Below are 26,550 nucleotides of genomic sequence, written 5' to 3' on the forward strand. Positions count from 1 at the left end.
GGGATTTACTTGGTTTGTATAGTGTATATAGTGTATTTGGCGGCTAATGCCGCGGGTGCTGTGTGTTGCAGAAAAAAACTCCATTGCAAAAGCTGTCGCTGGGATTTTGAGCGGTGGAAATTCATCTAGACGTGATAGTCCCAGCAAGTATATAAAAAACTATGATTTTAGCTTTGATTTTGCGTTTGCAGGGTCGAGCGAGGTGACAATGACGTCGGTGGCCGGCCACCTGACGGGGTTGGACCTGGATCAGGCGCATGGATGGGGCAAATGCCCCATTCCACAGGTCTTCGATGCTCCCATCGTGGATATACGCACAAAGGACCAGGAGAAAATGGCCAGCAATATCAAGCGGGAAAGTCGCAATGCAGACTTTTTGATGATTTGGACGGATTGCGATCGGGAGGGAGAATATATCGGGTGGGAGATCGTCCAAACAGCATTACAAGCGAACGGCGCGCTTCGCAACAATGTGTATCGGGCCACATTTTCGCATTTAGAAAGTCGCCACATTCTGAATGCAGCTCGAAACCCAAACCGACTGGACCAGCGTGCTGTAGACGCGGTTCGGACCCGGATGGAGGTCGATTTGAGATCCGGGGTGGCTTTTACGCGGTTCTTGACAGAACTGTTAGGATCCAAGATCGAACGTGATTTGGGGGGGCCCAAGCCTAACCAACAGCGGCCAATTATTTCGTACGGTACGTGCCAATTTCCCACGCTCGGATTCGTCGTCGACCGGTTTGAAAGAATCCGGAAGTTCGTATCTGAAGAATTTTGGTATCTTGTTCTCACGCTCTCCACCGGTTCCAATAAGACCACATTTCAGTGGGAAAGAGGCCATCTTTTTGATCGTCTTGCCGTAGCAGTGATCTACGAACTGTGCATCGAAAGCTCGCGAAACCTTGCCAAGGTGGTTAACCTAAAATCGAAACCAACCTCGAAATATCGGCCCTTCCCGCTAACGACAGTGGAGCTACAAAAAAATTGCTCCCGGTATTTCAAAATGAGCGCCAAAGTCTCGCTAGAAGCAGCCGAGAAACTGTACCAGAAGGGTTACATATCATACCCCAGGACCGAAACTGACAATTTCCCACAAGCGATGGATCTGCGAGCGCTGGTACAGCAACAAACATCAGATAATCGCTGGGGTACATATGCTGGAAATTTGCTCAATGACGAAGGCCCGAATCGATTCCAATGGCCTAGGTCCGGAAAACATGATGATAAAGCCCACCCTCCTATTCACCCGATTGTAAGCGCAGGTGCTGGATTAGACGACGAAAACCAAAAGAAGGTATATGAATATGTCACCCGACATTTTTTGGCGTGTTGCTCCGAAGATGGTAAGGGACATTCCACCACAATGACATTACAATGGGGCCCTGAGTTTTTCAACGCCAACGGCATTGTTGTACTCGAGAGAAACTTTCTTGACGTTTACGTTTACATGAAGTGGGATTCCACTCAGGAGCTTCCGAATTTGAATGTTGGGCAAAGCGTTGAATTGTCATCCTATCTGATGAAAGATGGTCAAACTTCTCCACCCAACCAGATGACTGAAAGTGAGTTAATTTTGCTAATGGATGCAAATGGAATAGGTACTGATGCTACGATTGCCGAACATATTGAGAAAATACAGCAAAGAGATTATATCAAGAAGAAAAAACTTAACAAACAAACGTATCTTATTCCAACAACGTTAGGAGTCTCTTTAGTTCATGGGTTCGAGGCTATCGGTTTAGAAGATTCTTTTGCCAAACCATTTCTTCGACGCCAAATGGAGATTGACCTGAAATTGATATGTGACGGTCTTAAAAACAGGAACGAGGTCGTGAATGATTTTATCACCAAGTACCAAGACTACTATGGCTTGACCAATACAAGGCAGAACAAGCTTATCGAAACATATACCGATATCAAGTCGATAATGTAATTTTTATATGCTAAACAGATATTGAACTAGATATGTGCAGGAAATGAACAAGTCTGCGGTAGGCTCGTGCTTGGAAGAAATCAGGGAAGAGCGGGCGCGTCAGAAACAGCAAAAGATCGGCACCAGCATACAGATTCTTTTGGTTCTACCTGCACCCAAGCTTTGATGCTCGCGTCACTGAGGATTTTCTCCACTCGTTTCTTTATTATCGCGGAGTTCTCCCCATCCACGTACTGGACGTGAATGTAGCCGATGAGAGTTTGTAAATTTTCGCTTTCGCATCCATGGTCACTGCCTGACTTTTCACTACTTTCCGAATGAGAATGACTATGGGAATGCGAGTGTCCTCCGTGCGAAGCAGATGACGTTAAGGGCCAAAACCGTGGAGTGGTATAGCCAGTGATGCCCGGGGTCATGGAAATTTGATTCAGTGCGCTTTTGAGGTTACTCGCTTGCTTGTCATTCAGCTTGAGTAGTATGCTTGCTGTGGTAGACTTGATTAGAGGTATGGAGCTCAAAAGGATCAAAACAGCAATGAATATCGAAGCTATGGGGTCGAAAATCTGAGAACCAAATAATTTGGTCAACAAGGTAGATATGACGACACCTACGGAACCAAGTGTATCAGCCATGATATGCAGAAAGATACCTCGCATATTTTCATTGCTACCATCGTGACCATGTCCACCATGATCGAACGCGAAAAGCCCTACAAGATTCACCAGCAGTCCCAGGAATGATACTACCAGAAGCTCAGTTGTTTCCAGCAAAGTAGTGGGGTTGGAAATTCTATCAATGGCCTCAACTAAAATACCAGAGACGATGCCAATCAACAGCACGCCATTAGTGAAACCCGCTAAAGTTTCAAGGTAGCCAAGAGCAAAAGGGAATGTGTCGCTTGCTGGCCTTTTAGACAAGATGCCGGCAACCAGTCCGAGCAAAAGTGAAAGGCAGTCCAATGCCATGTGTAAGGAATCTGACAGTAGCCCAAGTGACTTGGAGCGGAACGAGTAGAGTAATTGCACGAACATGAAGGCAGTGTTGAGTAGAAGGAACGAAAAAATAGTCCTTGTCTCTGGGTTCGTGGCAAGTTGAAGGAATAGCTTGGAGTTATCTGATGAGCTCCCATTAGTGCTCGAATTACTGCGGTTGTGCTGATGAGTATGATTATGTCCATGGGAATGAGCATGGTCATGGCTATGAGAATGGTTATGGTTTTCACAACTGTCATGATCCTGTTCTTCGCACAAGGGTGTGCCATTGTCGAGATGATCTGTTCCAGTATATTGACAGGTTTTGAATGACACGACGCCGCTGACCACAATAAACAGCAAAAGCGTCGTATCTGCAGCAAGAGCAGAGGGCAAAGTGTTAGACGATATGAATTGCAACACCATTGCTGCGAGTCCCAAGATCGGCGGGATGTAATTGGAGCTCAAAACTCTCCGTGCACTTGTCAAACTAGCTTCCCGCCAAATTTCCTTCCAACTAACAAATAGCAGCGCGAGACACCCGAAATAAACAAACATCATTGAATATTGTATCTCTAGACCCGATTGATCCATGTTAGGTAAAATTTCAAAGTGATCAGTCACCACTATGTGCAAAAAAGCTACCAGAATCACAGAAAAAGTGGCAAAATGAACAGGTCTTAACTGCTTTCCACGCATAATGTCTAAACCTAGAAATTTGACATCTTTCAGGTAGAGAGTCATTAATATTACAAGATAGCTTGCAATTGTCTTGAGGTAGGATGTGCTTCTTAAGTAGTCAGTGAATAAGCTCAAAATGGGAAGCACTGCATATAGGCCATCGAAAGAATTTACTCCACAAAGTAATTGCAACAAGAGAGCAGATAGCACAGACGTTTGAATATGTCCCAATAGCGAATTTAGTGAGAGACTCACGAAAGCTAGTCCAAAAACCGAATTCAGCCGCTCTATTGTACCCAAAGCACCACCCAAAGCGGCAACAGCTGAAGCACACAGTAGAGGGGTAATTAATTGCTCTATAAGAAGCTCTGTAAATCCAAATCCAGCCGATTCACTAGCATTCTTACCACTTCTGGTCACGATCAAATTACTGCTCAACAGCACCGTCGGATACGAGAGTATAACTGGAATCCGGGAAAGCACATCGTCGATGCCCATGTGGATAAATGCAAAGCAAGAAACTTGATGGCTTTTAAACTATAGCTGATGTGTCAAAGAAGGTATTTGGTTCAAGAACTGGAGCATGAGACCTGAGAGGTAGTGACATGGATAGTTGATGGGTGCGTACATAACGATCTTGAAATTGGATCATTTGATTCTAAACTGTCATCGCATTTCGTGAAGTCGTGCTTGCCCGAAGGTCCCTGGAATATCGATGAAAGGTGTGAGAACAAAGTGGGATTGTCAAGCGCTTCTCGAGTTTGTGTTGTTGCCAGCTTTGGCAATAAAACTTGGAAATTTCAAATCGATGGGATTATAAAATACAAAGAGATGTGGGCTGGTGGTATAGGGTACGGTAGATAAAAAGTTGTTGTTGAGGCAGACATGGAGGAGCATGCTAAGGAGTCCGGTACGAAACTATATCAGGGTCTTTGAGGTGAATGAGAGAAACGTCAATTCGTGCAGGATGAGATAAAGAGACTCTATCACGTGACACAAATCGAAGCCATATAGCCACTCACACACGCCCTCACATTCACACAAGTTGTACCCACTGCGCTATTAGGACTAGAGCCTTTCTTAATTTCCCAGCTTGTATCTGATCTCGTTGCAGTAGAAATAACTCTCACGCTCCCGTATAAAATTATACAGGACCACGAATTTTTGACTCCGCCAAAGAGGATTACGTAAGCTTCTGATCTGCTTGACTCCTTCTCGAAAGATCACTTTCTACTAGAGCTGACATCAAGGTGTCACAATTCTTTCGCCACGAGATTGGTCTCCGCGAAATCACCCCATCATAAAACGCATAACGTAGACCTATAATTCTCGCATTGTATCCTACATATGCATCATCCCAGAGGCTTCATTCAAGATAAATTCACCACCATCACGTGACTCCTCTCATCCTGTCCCATCAAATTATGTATTTCACACTATTAATTAACTATATTCTATATGAATGCTACTGAAAAACCGATTTAACCCAACATCGGACTCAGTTTACGATATCTCACGTTATTCAAAACCCACACGAGAATGCCACAATTTTGGAAATTCATACCACTAGGTTGCCCGGGCACGGCACTAGCGGATTACCCGACATCAATAATCACGATTCTCTCTTTCTTTTACCCAATAAAATATTAAAAATTAGAAAAATCCCACCAAAAAAAAAAAAAATGCCAATGTTTCTCGACATCAAAATCTCTCGATCCAGTCTCCAGTTTTCTTTCTTTCCAGTCCCACTTTTTCTGAAAATAGCTTCCTTCTTGAAATAATGTAACTTCTTTATTATTGCTCCTCTTAACTCTTAACTTATATCTCTTTCTTCTTGTTTCTCCTAATGCCTTGGACTCTTGAAGATATAGACAGTAGTCCTGTCAATACTATTTCAAGCCTAAAAGACTGAAAACACAGACCTTCCCAGGTTGGATAACTTTTGATAACTTTCTAGACCAGACTCTTGCATCTTTTTCGCAGCAAGAACAATCAACAGCTGTATTTAAGCATGGTTAATGTGGTATTGGGCTCCCAATGGGGTGACGAAGGTAAAGGTAAGCTTGTAGACTTGCTAGTGGGAAAATACGATATTGTTGCCCGTAGTGCAGGAGGTAATAACGCAGGACACACGATTGTGGTGAAAGGTGTGAAGTATGACTTCCATATGCTTCCATCGGGTCTAGTGAACCCAAATTGCCAAAATCTGATCGGAAACGGTGTGGTGATGCACATCCCATCTTTTTTCCAGGAATTGGAACAACTGGAGGCCAAGGGTCTATCAGACGCTCGCTCAAGACTGTTTGTGTCTTCCAGAGCGCACTTGGTGTTCGATTTCCACCAACGCACCGATAAGCTCAGAGAAGCCGAGCTTTCGGGCCATTCCAAGGACGGAAAGAACATCGGAACCACCGGAAAGGGTATCGGCCCCACCTATGCCACCAAGGCATCCAGATCCGGTCTCAGAGTGCACCATTTGGTCAACGACGAGCCAGAGGCCTGGGACGAGTTTGTGGCCAAGTACAAGCGTCTTGTGGAAACCAGACAACAGCGTTATGGGCCTTTCGAATACGACTCAGAAGGTGAGCTACAACGTTTCAAACAATACCGTGAAGAGCTTAGACCTTTCGTGGTCGACTCTGTCGTGTTTTTGAACGATGCCATGCGTGCCAACAAAAAAATTCTGGTCGAGGGTGCCAACGCTCTCATGTTGGACATCGATTTTGGTACTTATCCTTTCGTCACATCTTCCAACACCGGTATCGGTGGTGTCTGCACCGGTCTAGGTCTACCTCCAAAAGCCATCGACGAAATCTACGGTGTAGTCAAGGCCTATACTACCAGAGTCGGCGAGGGTCCTTTCCCAACCGAGCAACTAAATGAATTTGGTGAGAAATTGCAAGATATTGGTGCCGAATACGGTGTCACCACTGGTCGTAAGCGTCGTTGCGGTTGGTTGGACTTGGTGGTTCTCAAATACTCCACTTTGATTAACGGTTACACTAGTTTGAACATTACCAAACTGGATGTTTTGGACTCATTCAAAGACATTCAAGTGGGTGTTTCTTATTCTTTAAGAGGTAAGAAATTGGCCTTATTCCCCGAGGATCTCATCACCCTAGGAAAGGTTGACGTTGAATACGTCACTTTGCCAGGTTGGGAACAGGACATCACCAAGATCACCGAATACAATGATCTTCCTGAAAATGCCCAAAAATACTTGAAGTTCATCGAGGACTTCGTTGGTGTTCCTATTGAATGGGTGGGCACTGGTCCTGCTAGAGAAAGCATGCTCTACAAACAGGTTAAATAGAAAAGCTACAATGAGGCGATTCTTTATTCTATATACGTAACTAAACAAAGTAAAATCAGGTCTCTGATCAGATACATATGAGCGCATCAACTCTTATACATATTCATTTTGTCTTTCAAATATGCAATAGTCAAGGTGATACGCTTGATAAAATCGTGTCCAATATTTCTGTCCAGGCAATATGGCTAAAAGCTTCTCGGGCAACGCAAAAGCACGTCCGAAAAACTTGGACCGCGAACTGTCGATAAATGGAGCCTTATAGATACATTTCCAGTCGCTGCCTAGTTTAGTCGGATCCAGGACATCTCGTGAGCCGTCACTCGGTAGCATAATGTCAATGTAGTAATCGCAACTGTCCGCGGAAACTAGTTTAGAAGAATCGAAAACATTCTGATTGTTCATCCCATAAGGTATCTCTCTAATGCTGTTGAAAATGCTATGAGTCTCCTTGAAATCCCCGGGCAACAAACCGTCAAATCCGGACTTTACAAACCCTAGCCTTGAGTCTTCAGCTAGAAAGATGGACGCTGGAAAATGATACCATTCACGACCTACACATACGGTTTGAGGCCCACCGTTGTTGGGTAAGTGAGAATAGACATCTAATGGTGCTGTGTAATTCGAAACAAGTGCTAAGACTCGCATGGAGCTTTGCAAAACGATTGACACATGTAGGATCAAAAAACTTAGGTTGCGCAGATGTTTGGATGTCGATAGACGTTTCCAGACGTTCACAGCACCGACACTAGCAGCCAACGATACGGTAGCATAGATTGGATACAGAAACCTTTCCTCCTTATGAGGCTGAAGCAAAAAAACGGCCATCCAGATCAGAAGCGACCCCCATATCGACACTAGCCTTATGTTGGTAATGATTCCTATAGCACAGGTCCCTAGAGTAGGAAGCGGGAAGTTTAATAGTAGATTCAAAGGATAATAATACCAAGGTTCCACGCCAAAAATGTTTGGTCCGCTTTTTTCATCGGCAGCAATGACGTTGTACATCACGATGTTCCAGGCCACAGGCGTGAACTTTCCGTAGAAGGCCGAGTCTATAGCGAAGACACACACGGCGACCGCCACGAGCCGCGCAAAAGAAGCGACACCGGCACTGAGAACCCCCCAAATTGTGTGTGTAAAAATGTAGTGAATTACCAAAGGAGTACTCAAGATGAGAACAAACGGCCAGCCTAATATGCCGCTCACGAAGTTGAAGATCAATGCCTGCACAAACGCCTTTTCAGATCTATTAGATAAATAACGCAGTGCGTACTTCAAGAATCCCAGCATCGTGACCATGGCGAATGAAGATGGTAGTAGCTCCACGGACGCGTGAAACCATCCAGGGTTGAAAACTTGGAAAAATAGCCATAAAGTGGCCGTGTGAGACGAAAGCGTTGTTTCGAGCTCACAGAACAGAAGCCACTCCATCACGAAGCTGTAAAGGCCCAACAAAGATCGGGCAAGGTAGAATAAAGTGGAGGGAGTGAGTCCCAGGGCGCCGACAAACTTACGTATTGGCGACAGCGATGCATACAGTGGGAGAAGAAACGCCCAGGAACGAATGGAGTAGTCTGGAGAGTACTCCCAGGTCTGCTTGCCAAAGCCGCGCAGCAAAAAGTTCAGAGGTTCCCAGTAATTGAAAGTTTCATCACAGTCCGAAATAAGCGAATAGAAGGGCTGGACAAAAAGCCTAGAGACAAGCAGCAGAGCTACCAGGAGAAGTGTGGATGAAGACCGCATCGGAGGGTGTGAAGTGGAAGGAAAGCTAGTGTCAAACACAAAAGTGATTGGAAAACGCTAATCGACTAAAGGACTTCGTGTATCCGTCAAATCAATTGTCAATCAATTGTTGTTACCGTTCGGCCAAAACTCACGATTATTATACGGTTGACGAGCTCTTCGAAAGCCTGTTGGCGACTAAAAGCAAAAAAGGGATCAATCTCACACTGTGACTAGCGACAAAGCTTCGATCTTTCAGGGAAACGATGTACTATTTTGTTAATTTTCACTGATGCCAGGTCGACCGTCATTTAAACATATAGATTGATCCATTATAAGTGACGACAGTATAGCTTTAAAATCGCTAAAGAACAAGTGACGAGATAGCCACAGACAGCCATAGTCCCATGATCCAAGAGTGTTAAAAAAGAGCTTTGAGGTGAAAGTTTGACCTTAATGAGTGTTTTCGCATCTCTAAGCTTGATTTTGAATGTTTTATCGTTTCCATCAAATATAACCCCGAGAAAATCGAGAATAATACCAAAAAATCAGCAGGTTACTCCGATATGTTACGCTAACGATAGAACTCATCAGGCCGAGTCAACGCGGCTCGGTTTGAGATTTCATCGGAGCTTGCGATTCGTCAAGTTTATCACTTTTGGTTTTACTGTCATTTTATTTCATCACGAGACTGGTGAAATTAAGAGCTCGAGGCCATAATATCACACACTAATTAGGTGAACCCGACCCGAACCAACATCTTGACTTCAAGAAACCGTTATTGAATGCCCCCCTGAGCGTCTATCCAACACAAAGTCATGACACAGAGTAACGGACCGATCAAGGTCGACAGTAAAGCGGTTTCGCAGCAGTTGCTGGACCAATACGACACCTTTTTGTTTGATTGTGACGGTGTTTTATGGTTGGGAACCCACTTATTGCCTCACATTAAAGAGACTTTGAATTTGCTTTTGACCCAGGGAAAGAAACTATACTTTGTTACCAACAACTCGACCAAGTCTAGGGCTGCTTACGCCAAAAAATTCGCGTCGTTCGGTATCGATGTCACCGAAGATCAGATCTTTACTTCCGGATATGCCTCGGCCTTGTACGTGAGAGACACGTTGAAACTAGTGCCCGGAACAGATAAAATTTGGGTTTTCGGCGAAGAGGGGATTGTTGACGAGCTGAAACTTATGGGCTACGAATCCTTAGGTTGCAATGACCCTCGGTTGAATGAGCCCTTTGATATCGCCACATCGCCCTTTATTGCCCAAGGTCTTGACCCAGCGGTTAAAGCAGTGATCGCAGGTCTGGACACCAAAGTCAACTATCACCGTCTTGCAATCACGCTACAGTACCTGCAGCAGCCAGACGTGAAATTTGTGGCCACTAACATCGATTCCACCTATCCCAACAAAGGCCATATCCTGCCAGGAGCAGGGTCGATGATCAACTGTGTTGCTTTCGCCGCCGGCAGAGAGCCCGCAGCATGCGGGAAACCCAATCCAAACATGCTGAACGCAATTGTGACCGCCAAACAGCTCAATAGGTCCACATGCTGTATGGTGGGCGACAGGTTGAACACCGACATCCGGTTCGGCGTTGAGGGCAAACTCGGAGGCACTCTTCTGGTTTTGACAGGCATCGAAACCGAAGAAAATGCTCTGGATGTTTCAAGTGACCATCCTTTACCCAAGTATTACGCCGACAAGCTCGGAGACTTATATGAACTGTTAAATTAAACCTGGTAGTAATACCAAAATTCCAGCATGATAGATGCAATCTTATAGTCAGGTTTAGAAGGCAGGCACAGTGCTGTCGTTATTCAAACCTAGTTATTATCATATAATGCGCAATACATGATTTTTGATCCATTGGTTCTATTACTTAAACTCAACTGCTTCTTTCACTGTAATTCTCTTACCAGAAAAATCTGATAAAGATGAATCAGTCAAAGAACGAGCAGTTGATATCATGTCCCATTTGTAACTCGAAGATCAAATATCATGCTATCAACGAGCATCTTGATAAATGTACTGCTCGCAAGAATGATAATGCGAAAGGACCCACTTTGAACAGTTTGCTGAGAGGTAAACGGAAACAACCTGGATCCGACGACATTGAGATCATAGAACCGACTCGTGTCGACAGCACCAAACGGTCAAAATTAGAGGCTTCACCATCTGGAAAGCCTCTGGATTCAGACAAGAAATCGCTAGTCGACAATATCGACGATGTCAAGCAACTACAGAAAAATATACATCAACCGTTGAGCGAAAAGCTGCGACCTAAGGAACTGAGTGAGTATGTGGGTCAGCAGCATTTGATCTCGAGAGAGTCGGGAGTTCTTTACAAGTATGTGAAGGAAGGATCTATTCCTTCGATGATTCTGTGGGGACCGCCTGGCGTTGGGAAAACCACTTTGGCAAGACTTTTGACCAAGACCGTAAATACCAAATTTCCTCACGGATTGACGTATACGCTGGTTCAAACAAGTGCCACCAAGGCCTCTACCCAAGAACTTCGAAAAATCTTTGAAAACTCCAAGCGTGAATTTACGCTCACCAAGAGGATGACTGTGCTTTTCATAGACGAAATACACCGCTTCAATAAGGGTCAGCAAGATACACTGCTCCCACATGTTGAAGCTGGAGATGTGGTACTTTTAGGAGCCACCACGGAAAATCCAAGTTTTCAACTCAACAACGCATTGATGAGCAGATGTCAGATTTTTGTTCTGACGAAGCTTAACACTGCAGAAATGTGCATGGTTCTCTCGCGTGGAATCAGCATGTTAAACAAATGCCGCCATTTGGTGTGGAAAGTGGGTCATCCATTGCGATTGGGCAAAGATGTTCTCAATTTTGTTGTGGACATTTCCATGGGAGACACGCGACGGGCTCTCAACCTTTTGGAAATGATTGAAGTTTCCACAAGAGATAGTCCAAATGAGCTTGATGAAAAGTCTGTACGAGAAATTATCCAAGGAAAGTCTTCAGAGCTGCGAACATATTACGACCGACAAGGCGAAAATCATTACGACACGATATCTGCCTTCCACAAATCCATTCGTGGAAGTGATGAAAATGCTACGATTTATTACCTGGCACGTATGCTGCAAGGTGGTGAGGATCCTCTTTACATTGCACGTCGAATGATTCGAATTGCCTCCGAAGACATCGGAGTGTTGGATCATACTTTGCTGCCGTTAGCGGTGGCGGCACACGACGCGGTCATGAAAGTTGGATTACCAGAGGCTGATCTAGCGTTAGCACAGTGCTCGGTAGCATTGGCCAGGGCTCCAAAATCCGTACAGCTGTACCGTGCGTGGAAGACGGTAAATGCTAAACTACGGGAAAATCAAGATTCGTTTGGAAGTTGCGGTATCCCAATGCATCTGCGTAACGCCCCTACTAAGCTTATGACGGAATTGGGATACGCACGGGACTACAAGTACAATCCTGATTTCAAAGACGGTAAGGTTTCACAGCAATACTTTCCTGAAGAAATTGTGGCGAGAAGTGGGGAGCAGGAAACTAATTTCATGAGTGGTCCACATCTTGGAGAAGCGAACGACCCCGATCTCTAGGTGGTAATCTTATTTCGCGTAAGTAGGATTGTAGTGCATCTTTATTAAACAGTTCACGACAAACAATGCGATTATACAGAGTGGTTATTGACGGTCTTCACAAACAAACAGACTGTTTCAGGGAAGACAATTGGGAAAATAATTAGTGAGCCTTTTTCATGTAGAGATTTTCCCAAGCTCCTATCATAGCTCACTGTTGTAAAATGTAGAAAGCTCAGCTTTAGCAGCTTGGAACTCATTTCTGGCGTGATTCAGGTTTTCCCGAACGAGAGCCGCATAATGTGAGTCTGGCACGGTTTGACCCGCCACTGAACCCTCCCGTTTGCGGCCTAGGTTTTGTATGCGTTCACAAGCCCATGCAATGCGCTGCAGCCCCAACGCTGCAGAAGATCCACGCAAAAAATGGCCCAACGAGGCCAGCTGCTCGAGCTCGCACTTCCCATCGAGTTCCTGTTGGATCTGGTCGAAAGTCGTGGCTGCCTGGTCGAAATATTGGATTACCAAATTTTTGGAGAAATCGGGACTATCTTCGTCCATCGACACGATTTCATTGAAAGTGTCCCAATTGATGACCTTTTCTGGAATTATGTTGGTGCTCATGTTTTTGCACGGCTATAGTCGGGATGTCTCAGAGGCAGTTTTGCTTAGTGTTCAGTTTTACTCAGCAGTGATCACACTAGTTTGATGCCCAAGTATCTCTTGCAAAAGTTCACACCCAGAATCCTGCAAAACAACAAACAACGGTGATCTACGCGACCCAAATATTACTTGTCAAGATGTCTAGATAATGCTCGACGTACTGGAGGGATAATATCGAGGAAGACTGTTTTTTTCCAGTAGTTTAACTTTCTTTCGTTACTATTGATTACTGGTTAAGATTCAGTTTACTAACCGATTATGAGATCATCATCTATAAAGAGCTAGTTGATAGCGAAGAGAGAAACAGTACATAAAGCGGGGAGTAAAAACGAGTGAAACTTGACTAGATGATGTTGCTCGAGACAAGACTCGAGATCAAATGGTGAGAATACTAGAGTAGTAGTTTCAATGAGAACACTTTTGTCATTTTACCTTTTTTCTCGATTACCATCACTGGAATTCAATATATCAGATATTAATGATATCATTCAAGTGGAAAGAGCCTGGAAAATCACTGGAAAGAAAACATAGCGATGAGGTCGGGACCACAAACGTAGAGGTCGGGACCACACACGTAGAGGCTCACTCAAGACAGAAGGACATTGACCTCTGAGGTGTTACATTGTCGGCCTAGGGAATACACGGTGTAGAGCGATTTTATTCGTGTTTTGATCAATCTGCAATGAGATAGTCAGATGTACTGTTTTTTGAGCTTAACGCACACCTCACACCTCTCATTCTTCCTAAAAGGTCTCGAAAAGTGGTATAAAATGGGATAATAACGCCATAGCTAGAAAAAAAACTCTAGTAGTCCAAAGGCATTGTTTTTCGTGGGTTTCTAAACTCTGGAGAGCTGGCCATGCACCTTGAGGTTTATGACCACGATGTCGCTTCAACTAACGCTACAAACACCGGCTATCGATGAAGAGTGACACCCTAGCATCACTTACTACGTTACCCACGTTTTTCTGCACCGGTAATTTGAGCTTTTATCGAGCATAATAAGCATATATATATATATGTATATATCGCATAGGATGTTCGCGATGAGATGACCCTAAATGTGCTTTATCGACAGCGGTCAACCATGCCTTCGAGCGCTAGACAAGTATGGCTCGCGCTGCTGTCCTTCACTTTGATTGTGCTTTCTCTAGGCTACACATACGTTATTTTGATCATGCCAGAATCAAAATTACCGTCGATTGCCACAGAACGGACTATCAGTGCCAATGAAACAGAACGTTGGATTTTCGTGGGTGACGTACATGGGATGTACGATGAGTTCAAGGAGCTGATGTCGCTGGTGGATGCCGAAAGGCCCGGCACAAATGTGGTTCTCCTGGGAGACTTCATAGCGAAAGGCCCGCAATCGCACAAGATGGTCCAGTACCTGGAAAAAAACTCCGAAAACACCCATTGCATATTGGGGAACCACGAGATAAATGTGATGTTCGCGTATTTGAACAAGCGGGACCTGAAAAAACGTTTGTCCCGCAAAAATTCCAAATGGGATCCCGTAGTATTCGATACCGAAGACTACATCCCGCCGCACGATCAGGTCAATAACAAGCACAAGCTGCTAGCGCAGCAATTAGGAAGCGCGAAGCTTGCGTCCCTGGCCTCAATGTGCTCTGCAGAGCTTCGGATCCATCTGGAACCTTCCCATGAGACCCTCATCTCCGTCCACGCAGGACTGGCGCCCGACTTTGAAAACAAGCAGCCAAGTATCCGCGACATCACCACAATGAAATACATGCTGCCCAAGGACCACTCGAAAACTTCCAAATACAAGTTTGGTAAGTCACGTCGCTGGTACAAGCTCTGGACCGCAGAAAGTGCGCCGGAAAACGTGACGGTGCTTTATGGCCATGACGCCAGTAAGGGCCTCAATCTTCGAAAACACACCAAGGGCTTGGACTCTGGATGTGTCGCGGGTGGAAAACTGAGCGCGCTCGAGTATTTTTACCAGAACGGCAGATACCATAATCATTTGCATCATGTAAAATGCAGACAGTACATATAGCGAGGTTTGCGTCCCTATAGAGCAAACCCAAAGACATAGTTAATAACAGGAAGAGGTTTTTCATACTTATTTGTCTGCACAAATAATGGAATCAAATACGTTTAGTACAAGAATCGGTGGTATCCGTATGTTTCGATGGTGTATTTGATTCTACGACGCTATGGCACGAAACGATATGAGCTCCTGAGGGTAGTAAGCTCTTGGGAGTAGTGAGCTCTTGAGAGGTAGGTTCGTAAGGAAGATATGCCGTTGGTAGTTGATGCTACGTGAAACTGGAGAACAAAAAACGCCTGAGAAATCCTAAATTCTAGTAGTAAAGATCAAAAAAGGGGGCAATCATGAGGTTTCTTGTTGCAGATTATCGAAAAATGTGATTCTTCAAACAGACTCTTAAACCGTAACTCTGCTCTTCATGGATAACTTTACGCCAGGCTTTTTCGCGGGAGTCAAGTACGAGCATACTCTTCCCATTGACAGCTTGATAATGCAAACTGCCTCTTTCCAATCCGTACTATTTTTTCCCCCAGTGAATATTTCGAAAAAGGTCGTCATTCCTGTGTCTGAAGATTGTACTGGGGATAAGTTTCTCCAGCGAACGGCGACAAACGTACCGCTTACCTTGATTCAAAACTCATCAGACTTACTAAATACCATAGTCCCTGCCATCTTCTCCTAGAAAGGACTGGCCGGTATCTGACGCATCTTATTCTCATGATGTCGTACTTAGTGATCTCATCGCTGTCTAAATTGCGGCGCTTCAAAACCAATTCTTCTCCACTGTAGTTCACTTCTTCAGCAGCACAACAGAAGACTCTTTAAGCGTAGAACCGTCGGGTGAGAGCATCCAGATGTGTCTGCGACGCTGCCTCAATCAATTTTCTTAAATACAGAATCTGGCTCACTCGGGGTTCTTTTCGAAGCTTCCCGGCTGATTGGTTTTCCTACTACCAATACTACTATTATTTGTTTTTGTGTCAGCTGAAAAACCAATTTAGCCGCCCACCCAAAAAGCAGAGTTACCCGGCCGGTACAAGAATCATTTCACGTGATTGAAAGAATTCAATCACGTGCGACGAATGGTGAAAAGTAGTCACGCTTTTGACGATAGGGAGAAAACTGAAACCAACAACAACTAATTTTAACATCAGAACATCTCGTTCATTCTGAGAACAACAAAGATTACAGTTTTCGGTTTGGGTACTGGGTGTTAGAAGAGCGATCGACTAACTTCGCAGAAATACTCGGAGTTTTTTTCTTGATCGGGCCAAGGGCTTGCAGTAGCGCGCAGAGATAATTCTGTGACCAACTCTTATAGGGTAAACAGAGACAAACAACATCACTATGTCTGGACAGGACGACTTCGATACTCCCCTGACAACCAACTTCGTGGACGCATCCGATAATCTTGGTGGACCAACCAGTCAGTCTCGGGACGACAGGGATGAAAAGGAGCAGATACAGATTTTCCAAGATTACGGGTTCTACGTGGCGCACGATGACGGGCAGCAAGAACTTGAGCGCATGATTGTAAATCATGGCGGAACGGTACTTTCAGAACTTCCTTCTGGCACTTCCAGCAAAGAATTTGTGGTTTCGACTTCAAATACAACGGATTTGCCAACACTCTATCCGGACTACATCTCAAACTGCAGTAAACACAATGTGCTACTGAGACTCAACAGTTATATTGTTCCCTTTGCCGGTTTCCACGCAGACACGCAAAACGGGCGCGAACCGGTCGATCAATCAGACTTCTCGGGTGAAAGTTCTAAAGCACAGAATAAATTGTCCACTGATAAGCAAGGGATCGACCTATCAAATTTTGGCGACAAAACGAGCTCATCACAGGCTGCTGGGCCCTCTCTTGAGGAGGAGCACCCCCAGCGAGAAGGTGCAACACAACGGGCGGATCAGACTCCAGGTTCAGGTACTCAAGCTCATGCCGGGCCCGTCACTGTAACTGATCAAAGTACCGAGGCAGCTGAGACGTCAGAAGGCGTAGAGAAAATCGACAGGACGCCCAAAGACGAACCTGCCAAGGAACCTTATGTCGCAGCACACAGTAAGGCCAACTTTACCATTGAGGAAGATAACTTCATCCTAGACGTGGTTCGTAAAAATCCCTCTCGGAGAACAACCCACACTCTCTTTGATGAAATTTCGAGGTTCGTTCCAGCACACACTGGGAATTCGATAAGACACCGCTACCGCGTATATCTCGCCAAAAAGCTTGATTTTGTCTACGAGGTTGATAACCAGGGCAGACTTGTTAGAGACGGGAATGGTGATTTGATAAAGACAACAGTCTTACCAAAAGCTTTGAAAAAAAAATTTGTGGCCGAAGAGGACTACGATCTTGCTGTCAGCATCAAGCGTCAATTTTATCAAGATGTATATCAGACAGATCCAGACACTCGCAAGTCTTTGATCAGTGAAGACGATGCTCCCAACGAGGCCGCCAGGAGAACGCTTACAATGGATACCAATGTGAAACCTGGCACAGAGCCGAGCCTTGAAGATTTTAGGGTCGGTGAAAGGAGAGGACCTGTCCCACGGGAGTTTTTCAAACTTTTTGCTCAAAATCATCCCACTCATACAGAAAATGCTTGGCGCGATAGATTCAGGAAGTTCCTCTTATCGTATGGGATTGACAAATATATTGAGTACTACAGACACGAACTAGCTCAAGAACGCACTCCTGAAGCTATGAAAAACTTTACAAATAGGCCAAAGCGTACTGGTGTACGGACTCCGGGCAATTATAGCGGATTGCCTAAGAAGCAGAAAACTTCCACGGAGGAGGAATCCTCGCAATCTTTGTCCCAGAGAGCTCAACAAGCTGCAGCTTTGGTGGCAGCAAGCGGAAGGCCTATAGATCCTAATTCGGCTACAATGGGGGTGGGAGACATGGATCTACTGGACGAAGAGACTTTGAACTTTATATCTGGATTGAGGCGCGATTTGTCTAAAATTGAGTCTGCTGGGGGGACCGCCTTTGAATATCCGCAGGAAATAGCAGAATCTATCCGCAATGATTTTGCAGGTGAGGAAACAAGGTTTGATAATATTGATCCAGACACAATCGCATTTCCACCGCCGATTGCATCAAGCGATCTTTTCGTGCCCCAGTTTTTTGCATTCAAGTCAGCGACGGAGTTCTTCAATAAGATCAATGATATAATTTCGCGAGACTATGAAGCTTCTCAAGCAGAAAAGCTTGTCCAAGATCTATGCGAAGAGGCGGGTGTACGAAAAACTTTCAGCACTGGGATATTAACTGCGTTATCTGGCGATTTAATGGTATTCCCTCGCTACTTCCTGTGTATGTTCAGCATGAACGCCAATCCACCATTGAACGTACCCGGTATTTGGACTCGGGACGATGATGAGATACTCAAAGAAGCTAATGAAGATGGTCTTAAAAGATTAACCGAAAAACACGGTATGGGCAGAATTGAGATGCGCAGACGATTCATCGCAAGTGAGCTCGTATAACCATTTCCCAGCATAATTAATACTTACATATCTCCTAAAGTTACGTTAGCATCTCGATAAACTATCTTCACGGCTTGTACAAACTTGTAGTTCTAACGCCGTGTTTCCCTTCGTTCCAACAAGTTTCGCGCCAAGTAAAACGTGACTATCCTGCTCCCTTCCCACCGGGCTTCACAACCAATTAGTAGAACTGCTTCATTTAACGGAGTTCTTGTCTCTAGTAGGTTCTCTCTTTATTACCAGTTTCTTGGACAACAGTTGTTTTAAGTTATCCGTTACTAAAGAAGTTCGATTATCTGGCGAACGCTCCGCCTCCGAGGCAGGAGTCTCGGTTATTACATTTCCCTCACTTGTTAACAGAGTATACTCGTCAAGCTCTGCACTTCTTTCTAGTATATCCATGATCTTCTTGAATTTAACAAAGAGTAGCTCGCTTCTTATCATAAGATCGCTCCAATCCATGGTGTCCCTGAGTTCATTGAAAAACTTCAAGACCTGGTCAAACTGGTCGAGATTTTCCATAACTGGTAGGCTATTCTTTTGTAAAATGGCAAGCATAAAGAAAAGCTGAAACTGGGAGGAATAGAAATCCGTCAAGAATACTTCCCATATGTTGCATACATTGTCGAACTCAAACTCTCTCTTGAACCAGACCAGTAACATTCGAAAACAAAAGAAAAGGTTCGATGAATCACACTTCGCCAAATGATGGCTCATTTTCGGTAACATCAATTGACATAGATCTGTCAACGTTAGCATTTGGTCGCGAATACCAGATTGATCGCGCAAAAAGTTTCTCTCCATTCGATTCATAAAGCTGACGAAGGCCCAAAATGACAGTTCCTCATCCTTCAAAATATGATAAATGGGCGACAACAAATCACACATTCCCTGCACGTACCCCAAGTCATCGTTGTAGACATTATAACTGAGCAAAATACTGCGGAGTTTTTGAAGGTGAGGATTCCTTACAGTCCAAGAGTCATTGTCTTGCAGCTCATCTGACTGAGCTTGATCTTCATCGGTGCTAGAGGGTGCTTCACCGTCGTCTGTGTTGTATTTGTATAGCGGCAAGTCTCTGTCGTTTCGCTTTACATCCTTTTCGACGCGCAATACCTGATCTAGCCAGTATGATTCTTCATCAGCATCCAAGTGAGGTTCGCGGTACTCCCACTTACTTTTATAGTTCATCCGGTAGCCGTCACGCAAAGTTTCTTCCAAAATACGACGTTCTTCTGCAGAAGATGCCCATGGGAAAACTTCTAGCAAAAATAACCATATTTCTCGTCTCAACTCCTTGTCTGTGACCCCACCATGGAAAATGTAGTCTTTAACTTCATGAACCGTTATTGAAAGGCGACCTTCTGCGTCAAAAAAGGAGTCCCACTTAGCACGAGAAAGTGTATGGTTTCGTTGCATGGCTATGTTGAGTTCTTCCTCTGTTAGTTGAACGTCACCTCCATCACTCCCAAGCTCATTGTAAAGCAGCCGCCTGTAAGTATCATCTAGGCCATTTTTGGCCTGATACTTTTCCGCTTGTTCTTTCACACCCAACGCCCATTTGGCTAGATAAATCTTAGCGGAGTCAAAATCGTCTTGAATCTCTTGAACTTTGGGATTTTTGAGAATGTGCTTGACGTACGGGTTGTTGTTATGTTTGTCAACAAACTTGACCAAAGGGTGCTGAGTGAAGACAGTTGCGATGCGATTGGTAGACTTCGTGGTGAGATCAGCGAATTTGGACATAATGCTCCATTTTGCCTCATCAAATTTGTTCCATAATGACGATTCTTGACTAGAAACTTTACTAGCATCTCGTTTTTGTTTTGGATCTGACGGAGAGAAATTTCTAAGGTCGTCTAAAGTTGCATTGACCAGCCACACTGTGGGATCCACAAACGTTTGCTTGAGATCTGCAATATTCAGCAACGCATCGCGAAAGTCGTGAGCTCCCCAATAAATATCTGTACCACTAAATGGATCAAATGACTTTGAGAGCTCCTTCTTCTTTTCCTTCGTGGAAGGGCAGACGTCATCGTGAAAGAACAAGATCGGTATAGAGTCTTGCTCCTGAATGCTTCTGGAATTTATAGCCACGGAACCGTACCACCATCCGCTGGGGCTAGGCGGCCTAAACTGTATCGAATAAATCGAGCTGACCTTGATGGAAAATGCCCACGCAACGTACAAAGCTTGCGATACAATATCTTTCTTAATCCTACGCCTGTCACCGCCAGAGATCCGATCCAGATCCGATTTCATCAAATCATTGATCTGGTCCTTTTCTAAGTCCTTTTCAGGGATCCAGGTTACTGTAGCTTCCAGGGCTGGTTGTTGAGAATCCCTAGTTATAAGTAGAAACCCAGGTATGTTATCCTCAGCTTTCGAGCTGCAATGAACGAACACTTTCGACTTGCAAAAAACTAGCTCCGTGTGCATCCTAATCGACGTTCAAAAAGGTTCCGTGGGACTTGAATGGAGTGAGTTTGTGCGGGTTGTCCAAGATAAATCCGAGAAGTCATCTCGTATCCCTACAAATTGTCAATTTATATAATTGAGTAAAATAGTTCTAAGTGAACTTCAACACCAACAAGAACAAAAGATGAGAAGGGGTTAGTTTACAGTAATAAGATCCCTTCGTATGTGAATAAGAGATTTAATTCGTTTGATTGCGATTTTTTCCAGCGTTCTAGCCCTTCTGTAAGACCAGAAACGTTGTTATGAAATTTTGGGAAATGGTTTGGTTGAAGATCGGATCTTTTTGACCTAGTGTTGTCATTGATAAGAATAAATCGGGTTATTCAATCGTCCCAACTTGTGACTGTGAGGTCTTGACATCCTTCCAGCTCCCAGAGACTCAAACAGTGCCTTTTTCACTTGCCGATGCGGAGCTCAGATACATCTAGCCAGTGTCAATGTTAAAAATGATGGACATTTGGCATGTTGTTGTACACAGCAAGCGAGTTGAGCTTGCCTTTAAAGTAAACGAACGAGCGAGATAGACATTTTGAATGGGAACTCGATACCTGCCAAAATTCCGTCTTTATCGGAAAGAAAGTCACCTGAAGACTGTGAGAAGAAGCTGCAAGGTGGGTTCAACAAAGGCACATGGTAATGTACTACCAACGGTGTTGAATTGTGATCTTTCAAAATACCAGCAGCCTGATCTTACGTTGACTTTACTATGACTTGAAGACCGTTTCAGGTGATACCAGAATAAGCATTTGGAACCAATGCTATAATTATCGTCAAACCCTGGCCAAGGTACCAGTTAGGATACGTTGATCTGATCGGTTTTCAAGTCCTCAAATCAGTTGAACAAGACGATTTGGGTATGGATAGTGATCTTTCATCTGTGGAGCTGGATGCAGAGGGGTATGAAGACAGTCCCGAGCTTCCTGAAGACAGCCCTTTTGGCTCAGAACGAGAAGAGGACGATGAATATCAATACCTTCCTGAAAATGAAGAGGACGACGAGAAAGTACAATTGAGCAACAGCAGTCGTCCTAAAAGGGGGTCTGCAAGAGGTGTGGACGAAAATGACACAACAGGTCGTAGTTCAGGTCGAAAGAGGACTGTAGGAAACGCTTTTGAAGAGCCAGGATCAAGTCCGGTCAAAAAAACTCGTAAGAATGGTGGTGGGATCGACTTGCAGAACCTGGATGATGACGACGAAGATGATGAAGTGAATGAAGAGGAAGAAGTAGAGGAAGAAGAGGAAGAAGGCGATGCTGTCATCAACGCCAGTACCGGTGAGCAACCGAACGCAGAAACTCTTCAACAACAAGAACTCAAGAAAAACAGTCGCAGCAAAATAATGATGGAGCTACTGGACAACTCATCACGCAGGAACTCAAAGCTTTCGGAAAAAGAGTTGCAACTGCGTCGTGCGGAGAACGCTCGCAAACGTAAGAATTTGAGTGAGAAAAAGCTGGAAGAAGAAAAACAAGACACCATCAATAAGCTGCTGCGAAGACGTGCGGGCAGGACCCGAGGCCCTGTTCCAACTGACGGCAAAAACAAAACTGAGGATTACACAGAAGAAAATGCCGATTTCACGAAGCCCAGAAGGGCGTACAACTCTAAAGGTATGGTTCGTATAGTACGAAAGGCTGATGAAACGGTCTATGCAACTTTCTAATGTGTCGCGGGGACGCCGGGAAGCTTCTTATCGTGACGCTGTGCCTTCAAAGAAGGCTTATTCAACAGCGTTAATAGCAGTTTTTGGTCTACTGTGATCCACGTTGCTAGGACCTTGAAGGACGCTTTAAAGCTCCAGATTCGAAGTCAATCGAAACTTATACATCAATTGATCTAGTACAATGACCCTACAGGCCCAAACAGCCAGTAGAGACCATGTTTATGGCGTTAGATCTGTTATTTTTCGATGTACATAGTAAAATCAAGAATTTAATGAATTGAATGCTAGTAAATAATGGAGTGATTCAACAACTCCATCAACAAACTCCATAGATACTCGCTCCCTACAGCCTGGTGAGTCACTTCTCAAACTTGTGACAAACCTCAACACACTCGCTCAACAACACCTGGCTCTAACCCTGTACACTGGAAAATTTGTTACAGTAGCACGACGATTACCGAAATACAACTTTGCATGCACACTTTTACCTTCAATGATGCCCCAACCGCCCCTTGATAGTGCACAGCATTTGTATGGGTACCAGGGTCCAGCTAAAAACAAGCCTGCTAACTTTGGTCCTGTTTCCAACGGAAACGCTAACGGAAATGACATCATGATGGCCCCACGTATGGCCCATTCTTATAGCCATCCTAACATGGGCCAACAGCCTTTAAATTCTGGAAAGCCAGCTACGGATGGACCAGAAATAAACATGGCATCTATCACACAACTCCCGCAACAACTAATGGTCAGCCAGGTCGGACAACCTTCGCGACCCAGAAAGCATGTCCAACCGTCACCACAGCTCCAACAGCATTTACACCATAATCAACAAACACCTCAATCGATACCACCACCACAGGGACAAGCGCTGGCGCCAACTCTGCCTCTTAATGATTTCTCCAACTCTGCGTCAGCCGTACCATCACCATTTGCCACTTCTGTTCCTACACCCACTGACTCCACCTCAGTACCAGCGATGGCAATGCATGGAATACCAGCACCCGGACTGGCTCCGAGACAGGTTTCAAACGGATTTGGAGGTTCTGCTCCCTGTACGATGGCCGCACCTGTGATAGAAGGTCACACAAATTTGCATGCCATACCAGTGGGATCTGTACCTATAGCCACATCAGCTACGGGCCCTGGCCCACTTCCTACGTCACCATATCGTCAAAACTCACCGCTGCATTCCGCGTACACTATGCCTACGGCATCCCAGTCCCAAGTGCGGCAATACGTGCCTGTTAACGCAATGCCATATCCCATTCGAAAGTATCTTTCCAATATGGCTATACTACGCTTACATGAAATCATAAATTTGATTAACGTTTCAACCGGCAGAGTGGACGATTTTGACTACTGGAAACGTTTTACAAGTGATCTCTTTACGCCATACGGAATATTACGATATTCCACCAAAGGCGGTGAAGAGACTCGTCAATTTGAATTCACGACGCCCATTATTCCGCTTATATGTCAGTCGCTAGGATCTGTCGGTGTTGTTAGACTAGAAATCGTGCCACAACAGCTGAGAGCTCAGGTCTTAAGCAACGGTACCATATTTTTCGATTGTCCTCGCTGTACCGCGACTTACTACTATCCAGATGGTAGCTACATGACCAACTTTTCTCAGATCAAAGGAATATTTGACTCGAACTTGAAAATGATTTGGGTTGAAATCTCAAGCTACAGTTTCGTCCCTGGCATAGAGTGGAGCTCGCTCGAGCGATTGATAAGCCATGAACCGCTGTGTCATCAAATATTCCAGGAGTTGGGTCAATCTCATGAGACGCCTCAAGCTCCAGACCAAGAACATGATCAACAAAGTCCCATGGGATCAAACGGGCCCAAAGTACCAACCAACTTTGCAGCGATCACAAAGCTTCGATCCCAATTTGGAGTGTTTCATAACATATCAAGCTTTGGAGTCCAGGAAAGTTTTATGCGAGCGTTGCAAGTGAACGATGTCATATCTTATTTAAAAAACCTAAAAGTGTACCAAAAAGTGCACAAGCATCGAAGCCCGTTAGGAAGTTTAGAAGCGCTGATTACTTCTTCAAACGCAGAAAAAAGCACAGGCATACCAAAGGGCGCTCCGTCGAGTTATCAAAACAGCGGCCTTTCTCCGGCATCACAGTCTACAATGAGGGCCAAGACCACTCAGCCGGGTCGACCTGTTCCGAAAAAACGCAGGCAAAGTGATTTATCTCCTCTAAGCACTAACGACAAGGATTCGACACCGAAGCAGGGTACCCCAAATGCAGCAAGCGACAATACCAAAAAGTCAAAATATTGAACCCGGTATGAACTTGGCTCAAATCGATGGGTAAGATCTCCCTGTGGTGCCTTCAAATCGAAGCGTAGATCACTTTAGATTCCAAGCGGTCTCAATCTGTGAAGCCTATCTGTCTTTCTACTCTAAGCATCACAATCATGATTATTTAAAACCTCGCAACAGGCCACAGAAACAGTCAGAAACAATCAGAAGCAAACATAAACAAACAGTTAAGCCAACTCAAGGAAAGAAGCCACGGTCTTTTCATAGCTCAGTTCGTTTTTCCACGGACTATGTGCGTTCAAGCCTCCGTTAGCTCAATGTGTTGCAACGTCAGCGCATCAATGTTCAATATGAAGGAACCGGAGGACTTACAATCAAAAATGGATCGCCATTATTTACGGAAGCGAAGCGCAGAACTGTGCCGACAAATCTTGTAAGGTGAGTTGTTGGAGACAATTAATGTTGACTCTTAATGAGAAAATGTGGTCTTCCGCAACCTTATTAGAATACCAACTGAGTTGGTAGTCGAAACTTAAGAAGAAAACTGCATTTAGTCGGACTAGAATCTAATTCTTCTCGCAAAACAACGAAAGGGCCAGACGAAAATGGGCAGTCAGTAATTTTCCCAGAGATTATCGTTGGCGGTCACATTTATGATTTCATCAACTACTGAAGACAGCAGATTTGACGGTGTCCAAAAAATGTAACCGACACAAACTGTTAGGTTACAATTATGTGTAGCCAGGCCACCGCGGATCTTAAATATCAACGATGTAAACTGGTTTCGGTTCAAATCAGAGTGATGGTTACCAATGATGTACGATAGATATACCTCTACACTAAATTGAAACCCCAAATTTCGGGAATAACTCTATAAAAAGGCGTTGGATATCTAGAATCTTGAGCTGGAGACGCTAACATAAAATTGAAAGCCCTCAATGCCCTTGGAGAATAAACCTGGCGCACTTCCGATTTCTTTTGTCACGTGACCTGAATCAAGATGTCCGGTCGTCATCAGTAGTGCTCAAAGCACTGACTATAGTAACAACTTTTGATCAACAATTTCGTTCGAAGACAAGCGAGCAACGAGCACGATGGATCTTGGCGCTTCGATTGCTTGGCCTAAGGATGATCAAATAGTTAAGCACTCGAACAAGTATCAAACCCTGTATTTCATTACAAATATGTTCTACAATGCTGGTATTGCGACTAGTATATGCTTTATCATCGCAGCTATGGTCCTACAACCACTCTTACAGACTCAAACGGACCAAAGATCTGAACTCAGTGCCGCTTGTTTGCTGAAAATAAGAAAAATGGTTAGTTTCCTGGAATTGAAGATGCTAAAGAGTTCTGCAAGTGCCCTTGGCCACAATGAAAGGGCCCACATGAATGGTTCGACTACAATTGTTGATCGTTGTACGCAAACAGAAGAGCTTCGAGAATACTCAATTGAGACCAAAACCCCCTTTGGTTGGACTAAAATCATAAGCCGTTTGAACTATGCCCGTAATTTGTTAGTCAACTCTGCAGATGAACAGCCTGAGGGCTCATCTAAAAACAGATATCTCCCATTGCGTTTCCAGGTACAATCTTTCAATTCTTCACTCGCGGGTCTTGAAGGGCGCGAAAAAAATGACAGTGAAGCTTTGAACAAAGGTAGCATTAAGGGCATACGTGACATGAAAGGATGGATTATAAATGGTAGAGCTTTCTGAATCATGAAGAAAGCTGCTAAGTCTATTATGATGCTATA

General features: G+C 44.5%; 13 protein-coding genes across 13 annotated transcripts; 9 read left to right on the forward strand and 4 right to left on the reverse strand.

Annotated features, from left to right (window-relative positions):
* Positions 1-46: 46 nt before the first annotated feature.
* Positions 47-1,936, forward strand: TOP3 (LALA0S12e02586g1_1; the record flags this gene model as incomplete). The annotated part of the gene is made up of 1 exon (XM_022775012.1): positions 47-1,936. The coding sequence occupies one exon, from the start codon at positions 47-49 to the stop codon at positions 1,934-1,936; it is 1,890 nt and encodes a 629-aa protein (XP_022630802.1).
* An 80-nt stretch (positions 1,937-2,016) lies between these two features.
* Positions 2,017-4,086, reverse strand: MSC2 (LALA0S12e02608g1_1; the record flags this gene model as incomplete). Its single annotated transcript, XM_022775013.1, has 1 exon — positions 2,017-4,086. The coding sequence occupies one exon, from the start codon at positions 4,084-4,086 to the stop codon at positions 2,017-2,019; it is 2,070 nt and encodes a 689-aa protein (XP_022630803.1).
* Positions 4,087-5,599: 1,513 nt separating this feature from the next.
* Positions 5,600-6,901, forward strand: ADE12 (LALA0S12e02630g1_1; the record flags this gene model as incomplete). Its single annotated transcript, XM_022775014.1, has 1 exon — positions 5,600-6,901. The coding sequence occupies one exon, from the start codon at positions 5,600-5,602 to the stop codon at positions 6,899-6,901; it is 1,302 nt and encodes a 433-aa protein (XP_022630804.1).
* Positions 6,902-6,994: 93 nt separating this feature from the next.
* Positions 6,995-8,644, reverse strand: ALG9 (LALA0S12e02652g1_1; the record flags this gene model as incomplete). Its single annotated transcript, XM_022775015.1, has 1 exon — positions 6,995-8,644. One exon carries the CDS (start codon positions 8,642-8,644, stop codon positions 6,995-6,997), a length of 1,650 nt encoding a protein of 549 aa, XP_022630805.1.
* Positions 8,645-9,441: 797 nt separating this feature from the next.
* Positions 9,442-10,368, forward strand: PHO13 (LALA0S12e02674g1_1; the record flags this gene model as incomplete). Its single annotated transcript, XM_022775016.1, has 1 exon — positions 9,442-10,368. The coding sequence occupies one exon, from the start codon at positions 9,442-9,444 to the stop codon at positions 10,366-10,368; it is 927 nt and encodes a 308-aa protein (XP_022630806.1).
* Positions 10,369-10,568: 200 nt separating this feature from the next.
* Positions 10,569-12,215, forward strand: MGS1 (LALA0S12e02696g1_1; the record flags this gene model as incomplete). The annotated part of the gene is made up of 1 exon (XM_022775017.1): positions 10,569-12,215. The coding sequence occupies one exon, from the start codon at positions 10,569-10,571 to the stop codon at positions 12,213-12,215; it is 1,647 nt and encodes a 548-aa protein (XP_022630807.1).
* Positions 12,216-12,398: 183 nt separating this feature from the next.
* On the reverse strand, positions 12,399-12,815 carry YPD1 (LALA0S12e02718g1_1; the record flags this gene model as incomplete). Its single annotated transcript, XM_022775018.1, has 1 exon — positions 12,399-12,815. One exon carries the CDS (start codon positions 12,813-12,815, stop codon positions 12,399-12,401), a length of 417 nt encoding a protein of 138 aa, XP_022630808.1.
* A 1,126-nt stretch (positions 12,816-13,941) lies between these two features.
* Positions 13,942-14,877, forward strand: PPN2 (LALA0S12e02740g1_1; the record flags this gene model as incomplete). Its single annotated transcript, XM_022775019.1, has 1 exon — positions 13,942-14,877. The coding sequence occupies one exon, from the start codon at positions 13,942-13,944 to the stop codon at positions 14,875-14,877; it is 936 nt and encodes a 311-aa protein (XP_022630809.1).
* Positions 14,878-16,218: 1,341 nt separating this feature from the next.
* Positions 16,219-18,372, forward strand: RAP1 (LALA0S12e02762g1_1; the record flags this gene model as incomplete). Its single annotated transcript, XM_022775020.1, has 1 exon — positions 16,219-18,372. One exon carries the CDS (start codon positions 16,219-16,221, stop codon positions 18,370-18,372), a length of 2,154 nt encoding a protein of 717 aa, XP_022630810.1.
* Positions 18,373-18,567: 195 nt separating this feature from the next.
* On the reverse strand, positions 18,568-20,811 carry GYP7 (LALA0S12e02784g1_1; the record flags this gene model as incomplete). The annotated part of the gene is made up of 1 exon (XM_022775021.1): positions 18,568-20,811. The coding sequence occupies one exon, from the start codon at positions 20,809-20,811 to the stop codon at positions 18,568-18,570; it is 2,244 nt and encodes a 747-aa protein (XP_022630811.1).
* Positions 20,812-21,706: 895 nt separating this feature from the next.
* On the forward strand, positions 21,707-22,513 carry IES2 (LALA0S12e02806g1_1; the record flags this gene model as incomplete). The annotated part of the gene is made up of 1 exon (XM_022775023.1): positions 21,707-22,513. The coding sequence occupies one exon, from the start codon at positions 21,707-21,709 to the stop codon at positions 22,511-22,513; it is 807 nt and encodes a 268-aa protein (XP_022630812.1).
* A 496-nt stretch (positions 22,514-23,009) lies between these two features.
* Positions 23,010-24,812, forward strand: MFG1 (LALA0S12e02828g1_1; the record flags this gene model as incomplete). Its single annotated transcript, XM_022775024.1, has 1 exon — positions 23,010-24,812. The coding sequence occupies one exon, from the start codon at positions 23,010-23,012 to the stop codon at positions 24,810-24,812; it is 1,803 nt and encodes a 600-aa protein (XP_022630813.1).
* Positions 24,813-25,888: 1,076 nt separating this feature from the next.
* PEX17 (LALA0S12e02850g1_1) lies at positions 25,889-26,512 on the forward strand (the record flags this gene model as incomplete). The annotated part of the gene is made up of 1 exon (XM_022775025.1): positions 25,889-26,512. The coding sequence occupies one exon, from the start codon at positions 25,889-25,891 to the stop codon at positions 26,510-26,512; it is 624 nt and encodes a 207-aa protein (XP_022630814.1).
* Between the last annotated feature and the right edge of the window lie 38 nt (positions 26,513-26,550).

This window comes from Lachancea lanzarotensis, scaffold LALA0S12 (assembly GCF_000938715.1).
Source record: "Lachancea lanzarotensis genome assembly LALA0, scaffold LALA0S12, whole genome shotgun sequence".
Lineage (NCBI taxonomy): Eukaryota > Fungi > Ascomycota > Saccharomycetes > Saccharomycetales > Saccharomycetaceae > Lachancea > Lachancea lanzarotensis.